The sequence below is a fragment of the Acipenser ruthenus genome, chromosome 11, assembly GCF_902713425.1.
Source record: "Acipenser ruthenus chromosome 11, fAciRut3.2 maternal haplotype, whole genome shotgun sequence".
Lineage (NCBI taxonomy): Eukaryota > Metazoa > Chordata > Actinopteri > Acipenseriformes > Acipenseridae > Acipenser > Acipenser ruthenus.
Window position 1 is genome coordinate 39,844,381 of NC_081199.1, and position 15,712 is coordinate 39,860,092.

At 48.9% G+C, this 15,712-nt stretch overlaps 1 protein-coding gene across 1 annotated transcript in view; it reads left to right on the plus strand.

Moving 5' to 3' along the window:
* The window catches only part of LOC117426279 (inactive phospholipase C-like protein 1), a 50,030-nt gene extending 34,790 nt beyond the window's left edge, over positions 1-15,240 (plus strand). Inside the window, exons 2-8 of the mRNA XM_034043706.3 lie at positions 5,567-6,166; positions 6,544-8,133; positions 8,776-9,135; positions 10,181-10,384; positions 12,207-12,282; positions 12,586-12,695; positions 13,557-15,240. Coding sequence (XP_033899597.1) covers positions 5,567-6,166; positions 6,544-8,133; positions 8,776-9,135; positions 10,181-10,384; positions 12,207-12,282; positions 12,586-12,695; positions 13,557-13,727 — 3,111 coding nt within the window. The 3' untranslated portion in view covers positions 13,728-15,240. The remainder of the gene's footprint in view (positions 1-5,566; positions 6,167-6,543; positions 8,134-8,775; positions 9,136-10,180; positions 10,385-12,206; positions 12,283-12,585; positions 12,696-13,556) is intronic.
* Positions 15,241-15,712: the final 472 nt, after the last annotated feature.

The following is a 15,712-nucleotide window of genomic DNA, read 5'->3' on the forward strand; positions in this document are numbered from 1 at the left end:
AATTTCATGAGTTTGCTTACTATACCAGAATCTAAATCATTAATGTAGATTAGGAATAGCAGAGGACCTAATACTGATCCCTGTGGTACACCACTGGTTACCTCACTCCATTTTGAGTTTTCTCCTTTAATCAGTACTTTCTGTTTTCTACATGTTAACCACTCCCTAATCCATGTGCATGCATTTCCTTGAATCCCTACTGCGTTCAGTTTGAGAATTAATCTTTTATGCTGGACTTTGTCAAAAGCTTTCTGGAAATCTAAATAGACCATGTCGTATGCTTTGCAGTTATCCATTTTCAATGTTGCATCCTCAAAAAAGTCAAGTAGGTTAGTTAGACACGATCTCACTTTCCTAAAACCATGCTGATTGTCTCCCAGGATATTGTTACCATATAGGTAATTTTCCATTTTGGATCTTATTATAGTTTCCATAAGTTTACATATAATAGAAGTCAGGCTTATTGGTCTGTAGTTACCTGGTTCGGTTTTTTCTCCCTTTTTGTGGATCGGTATTACGTTTGCTATTTTCCAGTCTGTCGGTACAACCCCTGTCTCAAGAGACTGTTGCATGATCTTGGTTAGCGGTTTGTAAATAACTTCTTTCATTTCTTTGAGTACTATTGGGAGGAGCTCATCTGGCCCAGGGTATTTGTTTATTTTAAGAGCTCCTAGTCCCTTTAACACTTCTTCCTCTGTTATGCTAATGTTATTTAAAATTGGATAGGAACAGGTTGACATGTCGGGCATGTTGTCCGTGTCCTCCTTTGTAAAAAACCTGTGAAAAGTAATCATTTAATATATTTGCTATTTTTTTTCCTTCATCTATGATTTTGCCATTTGTGTCTCTTAGACATTTAACCTCCTCTTTGAATGTGCTCTTTCTGTTATAATATTGGAAAAATATTTTGGAATTGGTTTTAGCCCCCTTAGCAATATTAATTTATATTTCTCTCTTGGTCTTTCTAACTTCCTTTTTGACCTGTGTTTGCAGTTCCAAGTACTCTTTCTGTTTACTTTGTTTTTGGTCCCTTTTAAACGCTCTGTAAAGTGCCTTTTTTCACTGAATATTTTTTTTAATTGATCTATTAAACCATTTTGGCCATTTTGTTTTAGATTTGATTTGTCTACTTTTGGGATGTAATTGTTTTGTGGCTCTAGTACTACATTTTTTAAAAACAGCCATCCTTTTTCTGTTCTGTTAGTCTCTGTTTCATACCTTCATAGTTTGCTTTTCTAAAATTGTAAACCTTAGCTTTAGTCAATACTTTTGGGGTTTTAAAAAATATTTTCTCCCCCCTTCCTTTCTAGTTTAAATGCTTCTGGACCTCCTGAAGGAATAGAAAAGCCATTGGCCAAATCTGCCAGCAGTTCCTGTAAATAAGTTTTATGTTTTATGTATTGAGTCTCTAGCTTTGAGCCCCAGTGTGGCCTCTTTAACTGGCCAAAAGCACACAAGTTTCCCCAGCAAACTGCAAGCCCAGCTGCTTGCTGTATAGAACAGTGCATTTCCAAACGGCAGCACGTGGTTACATTGTAGCAAGGACTAGCTGACCCCGGTGTGGTGGACCCAGCAGAGCACTGGTTAAATGGGCCTGTGCGCTGGCTGCTTCATTGCTGTTGAATGTCAGCACTCGCTGCTAACCGGTAATGCAGCGATGCTAATGAGTGTTACAGTGACCTTCTGACTCCTGCTTAATTAAATGTCGCGTCTCAGCAACAGAAATGTCATCCTGCTCAATTAGATGAGCGGCGATGCTCTTTTTTTGGTTTTTAGATTCAGCAGGGATCAGAGCACCTGATGATGATAACAGGGGAGAGCTGAATGGGGGAAACATGCCTCCCTCCCAGTCCCTCAGCTTAAGCACTAGACCACACTGCCTCCCTCCCAGTCCCTCAGCTCTAACCACTAGACCACACAGCCTCCCTCCCAGTCCCTCAGCTTAAGCACTAGACCACACTGCCTCCCTCCCTGTCCCTCAGCTTAAGCACTAGACCACACTGCCTCCCTCCCAGTCTCTCAGCTCTAAGCACTAGACCACACTGCCTCCCTCCCTGTCCCTCAGCTCTAAGCACTAGACCACACTGCCTCCCTCCCAGTCCCTCAGCTCTAACCACTAGACCACACTGCCTCCCTCCCAGTCCCTCAGCTCTAAGCACTAGACCACACTGCCTCCCTCCCAGTCCCTCAGCTCTAACCACTAGACCACGCTGCCTCCCTCCCAGTCCCTCAGCTCTAAGCACTAGACCACACTGCCTCCCTCCCAGTCCCTCAGCTCTAAACACTAGACCACACTGCCTCCCTCCCAGTCCCTCAGCTCTAAGCACTAGACCACACTGCCTCCCTCCCAGTCCCTCAGCTCTAACCACTAGACCACGCTGCCTCCCTCCCAGTCCCTCAGCTCTAAGCACTAGACCACACTGCCTCCCTCCCAGTCCCTCAGCTCTAACCACTAGACCACGCTGTCTCTCAGTATTGAAATATTCAGAGCCCATGCAATCAGGCATCTTCAGAGAAGAAGGGAGACAGAGAGGAGAACAAGGAGAATGGAGGGGAGAGAGGAGAGGGTGGAAGAGGGGATTGAACAGCAGAGATGGGGAGAGTGGAGATAGCAGAAAGGAAGAGAGGGTGGAGACAGTGAAGAAGGCTAAAAGGAGAGTGGATTATGAAGTGGCTGGCCAGTGCAGATCCAGCCCCTCTCTAATGCAGCAGCCTGCCCCAGCAGTTCCTGTGCATCTATAAGATGCACCAATGAGATGGCACTGTTGCCTTGAGGTAACAGGTAATTATAGATGAGTTAATTAAGAGAGCTCGGGGGGGGGGGGGGGGGGGGTGATGTGGAGCTGCAGACTGTCAGGATGGTTCTTCTTTCAGTGGATGCTACAAGGTGCTTTCCAATCACATTGAATGTGATCGACAGAGAACCTCAAAGCCCAATCAGACAGGGATTTCAAAACCAGGACGAGCGCGATGGAGCTGGAAGTCCCATGGCTTTGTGAAGACCTTACTTTCGTTTTCTTTCTTTATTTCTTTTTTCTAGCTTTGTATCTTTGTTTCTTGTTTTTTTTTGTTTTTTTTTAAATATACTAGGATTGGGATTGTACCCTATAGCAAGGGTTTCTGATTTTCGGTTTTAACTGATGAACACAGATACAGCACCCCCCCAATGAAACCGAAGGAACACAATGCTACCGACGTGTGTGTGTGTGCGTGTGTGTTTGTCTGTGTGTCAGTGTGTGTGTGTTTGTCAGTGTGCGTGTTTTTCAGTGTATGTCAGTGTGTTTGTGTGTTTGTGTGTATCTGCGTGAGTGTGTGTGTGTGTCAATGTGTGTGTGTTTGTCAGTGTGCGTGTTTTTCAGTTTGTGTGTGTGTGTGTGTGTTGTGGTCACAGCTCCTTTTTACCTGTGGTCTAGACCTCTCTGTTTTGTTTTATTTTCTCCTCACTGATGGCACACCCTGCTAAATCTGCCGTATGTAGTAAGTGCCTAGACATACTTCCTGATTTGAATTGCAGAGTGCAGAGCAGTACTTGCTGAATCAGAATCGTGAGTAGGTGGTGGGATTTCGGAGTTAACCCATTAAAGACCACGGTTGCTGTGTTGAAGCGTTTCCTCAAAACCTCTAATCCAACAGGTACTTCACAAGCTTAGAGAGTCCCGGGCTTTGATAGAAACACACGTCCACACAAGCATTGAGACATGGAAGCTTGTGCACATAACTGCAGTTCAGATCCACAGGGACTGCAATTGTCAGCGTTGCCCCTGCCAGGTTCGTAATAGTAGCTGGAGCAAGCTTCTGTTCAAACAGCTTCTATTCAAACAGTAAGAGATACAGGCTCTTCTAGAAGTCAGCACTGGGATGACCATCTATTCAAACTAAAAATAAAATGCAATTGGTTTTCACCATCAAAGTGCTTCTGATTTTAGGTAAAGATAATTAAATAAAATGAAGTCTTCACTTTTTGATTACCGTGGTATGCCCTGGTAAAAACAATAGAGAGTGCAGGTTTATCATGAGCTTGTCCTGTGAAGAGTGTAACAGTAAGAGGTCCCTGGTGTTCGTCTCTACAGTGACCTGGCTGCCTTCCCAGTAAGGACAGAACTCGCACTGTCTCCGCCTCACATCCCTTAGTGTGTGATCGTTAACACCGCTCCACAATTACCACAACACAACACTAATTGCTTTACACTTCACAATATCAATTTAGAGAGAACTGTCCCTGCATGGAAAACATGCTGGCTCTGAGATCTCCATTACTGAGTTCTCTATACTAGACTGTATTGAATATGCTGGCTCTCAGATCCAGAGTACTGAGTTCTCTACACTAGACTGTATTGAATGTGCTGGCTCTCAGATCCCCAGTATTGAGTTCTCTACACTAGACTGTATTGAATATGCTGGCTCTCAGATCCAGAGTACTGAGTTCTCTACACTAGACTGTATTGAATGTGCTGGCTCTCAGATCCCCAGTATTGAGTTCTCTACACTAGACTGTATTGAATATGCTGGCTCTCAGATCCAGAGTACTGAGTTCTCTACACTAGACTGTATTGAATGTGCTGGCTCTCAGATCCCCAGTATTGAGTTCTCTATACTACTACTACTAATAATAATAGGTTTATTTTTATATTGCGCCTTTCATAGTGGACCACCATCACAAAGCACTTTACAGAGGTAGGCTGTGAACTGTGCATTATATGCAGAGTCACTTACAGTAGGACATTGATTTAACATCTCATCTGCAGGATGGAGCACAAGGAGGTTAATTGACTCAGGGTCACACACAATGAGTCAGTCAGTGGCAGAGGTGGGATTTGAACTGGTGACCTTCTGGTTACAAGCCCTGGACGTTAACCACTGGACCACACAGCCTCCTTACTAGACTGTATTGAATGTACAGCCTAAGTGCTCCAATCACACAGCCCTGCAATTTGCTCTGGCATAGAGACAGTATTTAATTGTTTTATTGAAGTATCCCAGCAGAGGTTGAGGTCAGTTATTGACTGAACCAGTCAATTGATTGTGTGTTCAAAGACCTTTTTTAAATGTGTTTTTTTCTGTATTTTCCTGTGGAAGGTGTGTCTCTTTGCTGTGTCAGGAGGTCTCTCATACAAAGAGGAGGAAATACACTCTCAACACGATTAGAGATAGCTCCAAACGCAAGTCATTAAATCAAAATAAAAACCAAACACATTTACTTTCTTAATCTGGGTAACTACACTGTGTTGTGGTTAACATGTTTCAGATACTTTGTTGAATGTATCAGCTGTAAGAAGCCTCTAGGATAATGACCTCTCTGCTCCGTTCTGTGCTACTGTGCTGCTGTTCATGAAATTTGGAATTGAGCTGTTAAGGTGTATAGTATTGTAGTACTGAAAAGAAAATTGGTGGCTGTTTAGACAAAAAAATCTTTCTCAATGTCTTTATAATGCCAGATTGTGTTTCCTCCAGTTTTAACCATTGTGTAATTAACAAGACTGTCCTAGAAATAAGAGCTAAACCTCTACAAAACACTTACAAAACACTGAGCTCTCCCCCCCCCCCTCTCTCTCTCTGCCCCTTGCAGGACCCCTCGAACCAGAAGCCGGCCGGGCGCAAGAAGACAGTGTCCTTCAGCAGCATGCCCTCGGAGAAGAAGATCAGCAGTGCGGCTGACTGCCTCAGCTTCATGCAGGGGGGCTGCGAGCTCAAGAAAGTGCGTCCCAACTCGCGGGTGTACAGCCGCTTCTTCACGCTGGAAACTGACCTGCAGTGCCTGCGCTGGGAGCCCTCCAAGAAGGACCCCGAGCGAGCTCGGCTGGACATCAGCGCGGTGAGGGAGGTGCGGACCGGCAAGAACACCGAGACCTTCCGGCACAACGGCCCTGCCGAGCAGCTGCCCGAGGAGGCGGCCTTCTCCATCGTCCACGGGGAGGGCTATGAGTCCCTGGACCTGGTGGCCAACACTGCCGACGTGGCCAACATCTGGGTGACAGGGCTGCGCTACCTCCTCTCCCACCAGAATCAGAATCCCAAGGAGCTGGAGGACAGCCCGGCCAACTCCATCCGCGCCGCCTGGCTCTCCGCAGAGTTCTGCAGGAATGACGAGGACGGGAATGGGATCATGCCCGAGGACATCGCCGTCGACTGCATTCGGAGGCTGTGCCCCGGGATAAAGGAGACCAAGGTACCCGCCAGGAGAGGGGGAGGCTGGGGAGAAGCAGGGGAGAGATGGGGAGGCTGGGGAGTGACTGGGGAAGAAACCAGGGGATACAAGCTGAAACATTGTATCATCAATGTAACGCTCATTAATGCTAATTTATATCAATATCAGATGGAAATGACGTTGTGTTAAAATTCACTCTTTTAATTATTATACCACAAAAAAATCACATAACATAGGGTGGCGTGTAAGATACAAGTTGATTTTCACCAACGCAAGGGGCTGTAAAGCCTGTGGATAGCCGCTCTAAGCTCTGGTGGAGTGGGAATCAGCTTATATAGCACCCTATACCACATTATAGATATGACACCTAACGTGCTGCTTCTCCTCACCCTGTCCAGGTGCGGCTGAAGTTCAAGGAGCTCCAGCGCAGCAAGGAGAAGCTGACGACGCGCGTGACAGAGGAGGAGTTCCAGGAGGCGTACTGCGAGCTGTGCACGCGGCCCGAGGTCTACTTTCTGCTGGTGCAGATCTCCAAGGACAAGGAGTGCCTGGATGCCCAGGACCTGCAGCTCTTCCTGGAGGCAGAGCAAGGGCTGACCCAGGTCACCCCGGAGAGCTGCCTGGACATCATCAACCGCTTCGAGCCCTCCGAGGAGGGGCGCAGCCGGGGAGTGCTGGGCGTGGACGGCTTCACGCGCTACCTGCTGTCCCCCGAGTGTGCCATCTTTGACCCCGAGCACAAGTGGGTGTGCCAGGACATGAGCCAGCCCCTGTCGCACTACTACGTCAACGCCTCGCACCGCACCTACCTGATCGAGGACCAGCTGCGGGGCCCCGTCGACGTCACCGGCTTCGTGCGAGCGCTCAGGATGGGCTGCCGCTGCCTGGAGCTGGACGTGGGGGACGGCCCGGAGAACCAGCCCGTCGTGGGGGGCCGCCAGGGCCTCTCCAGCCCCTTGGCCTTGCGCAGCGCCCTGGAGGTGATCAACAAGTACGCCTTCCTGTCCTCGGACTACCCTCTTCTGCTGTGCCTGGGAAACAGGTGCTCCCCTGGCCAGCAAAAAGTGGTGGCCCAGCACCTGAAGAAAGTCTTCGGCAGCAAGCTCTACACCCACAGCTCTGCTGCTGCTGCCACCATGGGCCACCTGCTGTCCCCCGACAAGCTGAAGAGGAAGGTGCTGCTGGTGGGGAAGAAGCTGCCGGCTGAGCAAGAGTCCTCGGAAGGGGAGGTGACGGACGAGGAGGAGGTGGAGGAGGAGGAGGGAGGGGGCGGGGAGGGCTTGGGGAGGAGGCAGGCTGAAGAAGAGTACGAGGTGGCAGTGGAGCCCAAATTGACGAAGCTTCGCAAAGAGCTCTCCGACCTGATCGCTGTCTGCAAATCCGGGCAGCGCTCCTATTGCTCCTCCCCCAGGCGTGACCACGACTCCTGCAGAAGTAACGGTGGCGGGTGCGGTGCGGGCTGGGAGGTGTGCTCACTTGGCGAGGTGGAGGCAGGGCGCCTGGCTAACGAGTGCCCGGAGGAGCTGGTGAACTACAACAAGCGCTTCCTGATGCGGGTGCGGCCCAGCGCCATGCGGGTGGACTCCAGCAACCCCAACCCCCAGGACTTCTGGAAGTGCGGCTGCCAGCTGGTTGCGATGAACTACCAGACCCCGGGGCCCATGATGGACCTGCACACAGGCTGGTTCCAGCAGAACGGGGGCTGCGGCTTCGTGCTGCGGCCGGCGGTGATGCGGGAGGAGGTGTCCTACTTCAGCGCCAACACCATGGGCACAGTGCCAGGCGTGCCGCCGCAGATCCTCCGGGTCAAGGTGATCAGCGGGCAGAACTTCCCCAAGCCCCGCGGCGCCTGCGCCAAGGGTGACGTCATCGACCCGTACGTGTGCGTGGAGATCCACGGCATCCCGGCTGACTGCGTCGAGCAGAGAACACGCACCGCCACGCAGAACGGGGACGACCCGCTGTTCGACGAGAGCTTCGACTTTCAGGTGCACTCACTGGGCATGAACATGAATAATAAAATAATAACAATAATAATAATAATAATAATAATAATAATAATAATAATAATAATACTGCTACTACTACCATCATCATCATCATCATCATCATCATCATCATCATAATAATAATAATAATAAAGTTGTTTTGCCCCTGAGAGGGGCAATTTATTGTATTGTATTATTACTGGTACTGTGATTCTTGAAATGTATTTGCTTACGATTGTAAGTCGCCCTGGATAAGGGCATCTGCTAAAAAATAAATAATAACAATAATAAGAGGAATACAATGTTACCTGTCAGGCTGATAGTGGGACTCCTGGGGTTCAAAATGAGGCAGGGTGTCAGTGGCAGATCAGTGGCAGGGCTTTTTATAGAAGCAGATACTTCCTACATTTTTCCAAAGTTCCGTGGACAATATGAGTAGGACAATATAAACCTACCGGTCAGAAATCCATAAATCAGGTGTTATTATTACCACCACTACTACTACTACTAATAATAATAATAAGAATCCAGTTCCAGGTGCTTTCACTAGAAATCTTCCCTAGCCGATGTTCTGTAAGTGACTGTGACTGTGACTGTGTTGCTGTGTGTGTGATTGCTCTCCTGACTGTCTCCTGTGCTCAGGTGAACCTCCCTGAGCTGGCTCTGCTGCGCCTGGTGGTCCTGGATGACGATTGCATCGGGGACGAGTTCATCGGGCAGTACACCATCCCCATGCAGTGCCTGCAGACGGGGTACCGCCACGTGCCGCTGCTGTCCTTTTCGGGGGAGCCCGTGGAGCATGCCTCTCTCTTTGTGCACGTGGCCATCACCAACCGGCGAGGCGGCGGCAAGGCTCACAAGAGAGGGATGTCGATGCGCAAGGGCAGGCGAACCCGGGAGTACACGGTGCTACGCAACACCGGCCTCCGAGCACTGGACGAGGTGTTCCGGCTGGCTGGGACTCCTCTGAGAGAGGCCACCGACACACGGGAGAACATGCAGGTCAGGGTGTGGCGTAGTCGGAGACACGGGTAGCTCTTCAGTGTGGTGCTGGATTCCTGGGGGGGTGGTGTTGGATGAGACTCCTGGGTGGGGGGGGGTTGGATGGGATTCCTGGGGGGGTGGTGTTGGATGGGATTCCGGGGGGGGGGGGGGGGGGGGGTTGATATGTTGTTCAGTTGTTTTACTCTTCTGTGCACTCCTGCTTCAGCAGAAAGCAGGCTGTTTGTTTTCAGCTGCAGGCTTCCTACTTGGAGCGACAGGAAAGTTGTTATTCTGATTACTGATCCCAGAGCTGCTTATTGTTCAATACTGTAAAGTCCTTCTTAAATTTCTTTTGTAAAAAGTGCATGGGGTTGCAACATGTTCCCAGGAATCTCTGGTACTGTTGCCATCGAGTTCAGGGGAGAGGGGGAAGTGTGTGCGTAAGAGTCGATCGGTAGCAAAGTGCAGTTAGAGTGCAGTGTAAAACCTGCACAGCAACGGCAGTTTAACTTGAAAACAAACTGAGGCTTCAGATTAAAGGGTCATATAGCAAGAGGCGTTCAGATACCTTTTGTACAGACATGGCACTGCAGACATTACAAAGAAAAAACCTTAATGTTCCTTAGTTTTAATTACTGTCTGCTGGGCTCTGTATCCAGCTGTGTGTGTATAGCTAACCACACCCCACTGCCTCCACAGCTCTTTATTTTCAGTGTGGTCACATTGTACCTGCATAACGTACTGAAGGCTTTTTACACTTATTGGTAATACTCCCCCTTTTTAGTACAGACCTGGACAATTAGATTATTAGCTACGCTACATAATAAAAGACAACACAAACTTCCAGATAGTTAATAAAAATAAATCCTATTAAAAAAGGTCAGATTACTTTAATGAAGTATATTTTCTTAAGGTTTTTAAATACATTTTTCCTATACCTTATCAGCACCTGTGTACTATTCCCGTAATGCTCAGTGCCCCCCTCTATCCTGGAGCAGTTGTAGTTTTTTCTTTGTACTGCAGTGTCTGAGTGCCTGTGTGTCTCTGTGTTTCTCTGGGGCAGAACGCCACGGTGTGTTTCAAGGAGCTGTGCGGCCTGTCCCTCCTCTCCAACCTGAAGCAGTGCATCCTGAGCCTCTCGTCCCGTCTGCAGAGCGGAGAAGGGCCCCCGGGGGCCACGCTCACTGTGAGGGACAGCTACCCCTATCTGGAGCCCCAGGGCAGCCTGCCCGAGGCCACCCGCAAACTGCTGCACTCCTACGACTCGGTAAGACCCCCCCCCTTGACCCCCCCCATTGTAAAAGTGTCCCGTGGTAAAATCACAGCAAAGCGTCATAGCACAGTGAAGGCATGGTAAAGTATAGATAAGCATTGGAAAGCACAGAGAGGTATAGTAAAGCAAATTTAAAAGCCTGGCAAAACCATGCATAGTATAACCATGGGAAAAGCATGGGGGAAAGCCTGTATAAGGGCCACCTCTCTCCCTTGGCAATGGATCTCTTGGTTGTGCTCACTTCTCGACTGCAGAGCTTGCTGTTTATTTCAATGGTAAGACGTTTGCATTGACCTGTGAGGTTAGCGGTCTGTGTCCAGCCCTTGCCTCTCAATTTCTTCAATGGGCAGCGATGCCAAGCTGTTGCAGCCACTCCCTCAGTAACCCCTTGCTTTAGACCTGTTTAAATCATGCCTTCTGTGTTGCTGAAACATCCCCCCCTCCCCACACACACGACCATCACGACTCTGATTCAGACGCAGACCTCACACGCGCTCTTGTATTCATCTCACTGTTTTCTTGGTAATGTTGCTTTTTTAAGCCATTTTCTCCTGGATACACCCACTTGAAAACTGAAGGATCCAAAGCCTGTTTTAACATTCCTCTTGCTGAGCTACAGAGAATAATAAACATATCAAACTGTACTAGAACACACTGCCTCCCTCCCTCCCTCCCAGTTCCTCAGCTCTAACCACTAGACCACACTGCCTCCCTCCCTCCCTCCCTCCCTCCCAGTCCCTCAGCTCTAACCATTAGACCACACTGCCTCCCTCCCTCCCAGTCCCTCAGCTCTAACCACTAGACCACACTGCCTCCCTCCCAGTCCCTCAGCTCTAACCACTAGACCACACTGCCTCCCTCCCAGTCCCTCAGCTCTAACCACTAGACCACACTGCCTCCCTCCCAGTCCCTCAGCTCTAACCACTAGTCCACATTTCCTGCTCATAGTATTCATAGCAAATCTGTTCTGAAAGTAATTTCTTTTTGAAAATAAAACAATAACATGAAAGTTTTCTGCTTTGATTTTTCAAGTAACTCCCAGCCACGCTAACAGATCCATTCCAGACAGCGCTGGAGCAGGGAGCCTGAGAATGGGGGCTCCTGAGTGATAAATCTGTGGGTAGAATAAGCACAAGTGACAGCTAATAGCTCAGTGTCTGGGGTGCAAAGCTTTCTCTTGCTGGTTAGCAGTCCTGTGTGCATTACAAGTGAGATAGGGGGGTAGGCTGCAGATAAATAAACACAGTACTTGACAGGCCGTGCTGTTACTTAATGCTTTGTAAAAAGAGCTTGGTTATGGGAGAGGGATTGAAAATAACCCAGATATGGGACTGCAGATCCTCAGTAATATATACATTAGCAGATGAGTTGTGTCACTGAAAATCCCTTAAAACGTCCAGGCGCTGGCAGGAGTCCAGTGTGCTAGCCTTCGAAAAACCCTTTGTTTAGATTCTTGCTGTTTCACCTCCTCCCTGATCATTGTGCAGCGCAGTGTTTCTGAATATTTCTCTGATTCAGGTCCCTTTAGTTTCAGTGAGTCCGGTACCCCAGGGCACGGTTCACATCCTCAGTCCGCACTCAGCCGTCCTGTCTGAATCAATAGGAAATGAGCAAATCGCAGAATCGAGGAGGAGTAGAAATCACTTGCCAGCTTGGTAAATGCATGGTATAACCATGGGAAAAGCATGGGGGAAACTGCACAATGAGCGTATGAGCGTGGGAAAGTGTTCTAAGGGACGTCGTGTCTGGTTTGGTCGGTCCTCTTCAATGACTGTGACACACTGATGGGATGATCCCTGTGTCCTTGTGTTTCCAGATGATCCAGGAACACCGGCTCCTGCTCGAGACGGCAGACTCCATTCATGAGAGGATCACCCAGGTGCAGAAAGCAGGTAAGCAAGCAGGGCATTCACTGCTGCAGTGCTCTCCTTTCCATTCAGAGCAGATGACTGTCCAGGCTAGCAGACTGAATTCATTTTCCAATGGCATCTCCCCCACAAGCCTGCCCTGGACTGGAGGGAGCACCCTTTCTCTTAGTGGATGAGGGAGGGAGCAGTTCAGTCTTCACAAAAATATCTATTGAAATAGTGTTTTCTCTCTCCCTTTTTTTTTCTGTCTCCCCCTCATCCTCTCTTTCCTTCTCTCTCTCCCTCTCTCATCCTCTCTTCCCTCTCTCATTTCTCCCTCTCCATCAGCGATGGAGTTCCATGAGGATCTTCACCGGCTGGGAGCCAAGGAGGGACTGAAGGGACGCAAGCTGCACAAGGCAGTGGAGAACTTTGCATGGAACATCACTGTGCTCAAGGTGAGTTGTTTTTGGGAACTCTTTGTCTTTTTGCTATTTAGCAATCCCGGTATATTGATCTTAGAAGAAACAGCAATGGAGAATGACAGAGACCATAAGAAATCCTGTAGATGGATTAGAGTCCACTTTCAAACTGTGAGTGACAGTAGTGGTGTGTGCCTGTGTAACGGTGACCCAGTCCTTTGACGGTTGTGCCAGTATGTTATTCTCACCCTGTGTGTCTCTGTGTCTCTGTCCAGGGGCAGGGTGATCCCCTGTCTCACCCTGTGTCTCTCTCCATCTCTCTCCAGAGGCAGGGTGATCCCCTGTCTCATCCTGTGTGTCTCTGTGTCTCTCTCCAGGGGCAGGGTGATCCCCTGTCTCACCCTGTGTCTCTCTCCGTCTCTCTCCAGGGGCAGGGTGATCCCCTGTCTCATCCTGTGTGTCTCTGTGTCTCTCTCCAGGGGCAGGGTGATCCCCTGCCTCACCCTGTGTCTCTCTCCGTCTCTCTCCAGGGGCAGGGTGATCCCGTGTCTCACCCTGTGTCGCTCTCCGTCTCTCTCCAGGGGCAGGGTGATCCCCTGTCTCACCCAGTGTGTCTCTCCAACTCTCTCCAGAGGCAGGGTGATCCCCTGTCTCACCCTGTGTCTCTCTCCGTCTCTCTCCAGGGGCAGTGTGATCCCCTGTCTCACCCTATGTCTCTCTCTGTCTCTCTCCAGGGGCAGGGTGATCCCCTGTCTCACCCAGTGTGTCTCTGTGTCTAACTCCATCTCTCTCCAGAGGCAGGGTGATCCCCTGTCTCACCCTGTGTCTCTCTCCATCTCTCTCCAGAGGCAGGGTGATCCCCTGTCTCACCCTGTGTCTCTCTCCGTCTCTCTCCAGGGGCAGGGTGATCTGCTGCGCAGTGCGAAGGCGGAGGCGCTGGACTCACTCAAGCAGCTAGAGCTGGCCTGCCTCTCCTGTGGACTGAGCCAGCCAGAGGACGGCAAGGCAAGGAGGGGCCAGAAGAGCATCAAGGAGAGGGAGAGTGGAGAGGGGAACAGGCGGATATGAACCAGCGACATTGGGGAAGAGCGAGGTGGGGCCTGGAGACGCGGCCCAATCTGAACAAGGATTGAATCGGGACAAAACCAGTGCAAGGGTGGGGGATAGTGAGGTTGGGAAGTGGGGGAACTAGAATCTGATGTCTTAGTGAATTCGGGGATCAAGGAGACATGTTTCCAGTCCTCTGCTGTGTCCAATAGGAGGTGTCTCAGTGTCACTGAGGGATGTATGCTGCCTGGCCTGCAGCACAGTAGCAATGCACACAGACTAGTGCAGTTTACTCAGGAGAAGCCTTACCACAGTAAATTTGCATGGTCATGCGCTTCCCATGATTACACTGTACTATACCTAACCATACCTCTCTGTGCTTTATAATGCTTACCTGTGCTTTAACATACCTCTCTGTGCTTTATAATGCTTACCTGTGCTTTAACATACCTCTCTGTGCTTTATAATGCTTACCTGTGCTTTAACATACCTCTCTGTGCTTTATAATGCTTACCTGTGCTTTAACATACCTCTCTGTGCTTTATAATGCTTACCTGTGCTTTAACATACCTCTCTGTGCTTTACAATGCTTCCCTATGCTTTACCAGACCTCTATGTGCTTTACAATGCTTATGTGTGCTTTACCATACCTCTATGTGCTTTACAATGCTTCCCTGTGCTTTACCATACCTCTCTGTGCTTTACAATGCTTCCCTATGCTTTACCATAGCCTGTGCTTTACAATGCTTCCCTGTGCTTTACCATACCTCTCTGTGCTTTACAATGCTTTACCATACCTCTCTGTGCTTTACAATGCTTCCCTATGCTTTACCACACCTCTCTGTGCTTTACAATGCTTCCCTATGCTTTACCATACCTCTCTGTGCTTTACAATGCTTCCCTATGCTTTACCACACCTCTCTGTGCTTTACAATGCTTCCCTATGCTTTACCACACCTCTCTGTGCTTTACAATGCTTCCATATGCTTTACCACACCTCTCTGTGCTTTACAATGCTTCCCTATGCTTTACCAGACCTCTATGTGCTTTACAATGCTTCCCTATGCTTTACCAGACCTCTCTGTGCTTTACAATGCTTCCCTATGCTTTACCACACCTCTCTGTGCTTTATTCCACTTCGCTGTGCTTTTACTATGGGAACCTTTTATAAGGGAGGCAATACAGATTGCTAGAACTCATTTAGTATTATTGTGGTCCAGTAGAGGAGCATACATTTTGACATATTCTTAGCAGTGAATAGTATCTATATAAATAATGCAGCTAACTCTGTATCAGTATTAATAAGCAGCCAAGTGACATCGTCTACAGTATTGTGCGCTGTATACTTAAATATAAATATACGTATATCTTACACCGTATAGTAACACATTTTTTATTCGATTTAATATATTTAGTAACATATTTGTAAATGTGAGCTCTATATTTATATATTCATAACACATATTTTGATAGGGTAAAGTGGCTACTGGACATGGGCAATACCATTCCTAGAGGGGGGGGGGGCTACTGGACATAGGCAATACCATTCCTGGGGGGGGCTACTGGACATGGGCAATACCATTCCTAGAAGGGGGGGTTACTGGACATGGGCAATACCATTCCTAGAAGGGGGGGTTACTGGACATGGGCAATACCATTCCTAGAAGGGGGGGGTTACTGGACATGGGCAATACCATTCCTAGAGGGGGGGGGGTTACTGGACAGGGGCAATACCATTCCTAGAGGGGGGTTACTGGACATGGGCAATACCATTCCTAGAGGGGGGGGGGGTTACTGGACATGGGCAATACCATTCCTAGAGGGGGGGGGGTTACTGGACATGGGCAATACCATTCCTAGAGGGGGGTTACTGGACATGGGCAATACCATTCCTGGTGGGGGGGGGTGCTAGTGGACATGGACATGACCGTTCCTAGAGGAGATAGAGCTACAGTATATGGACAGTAACATTCCTGTGAGAGAGGGGATGCTAGATAGACTGTACC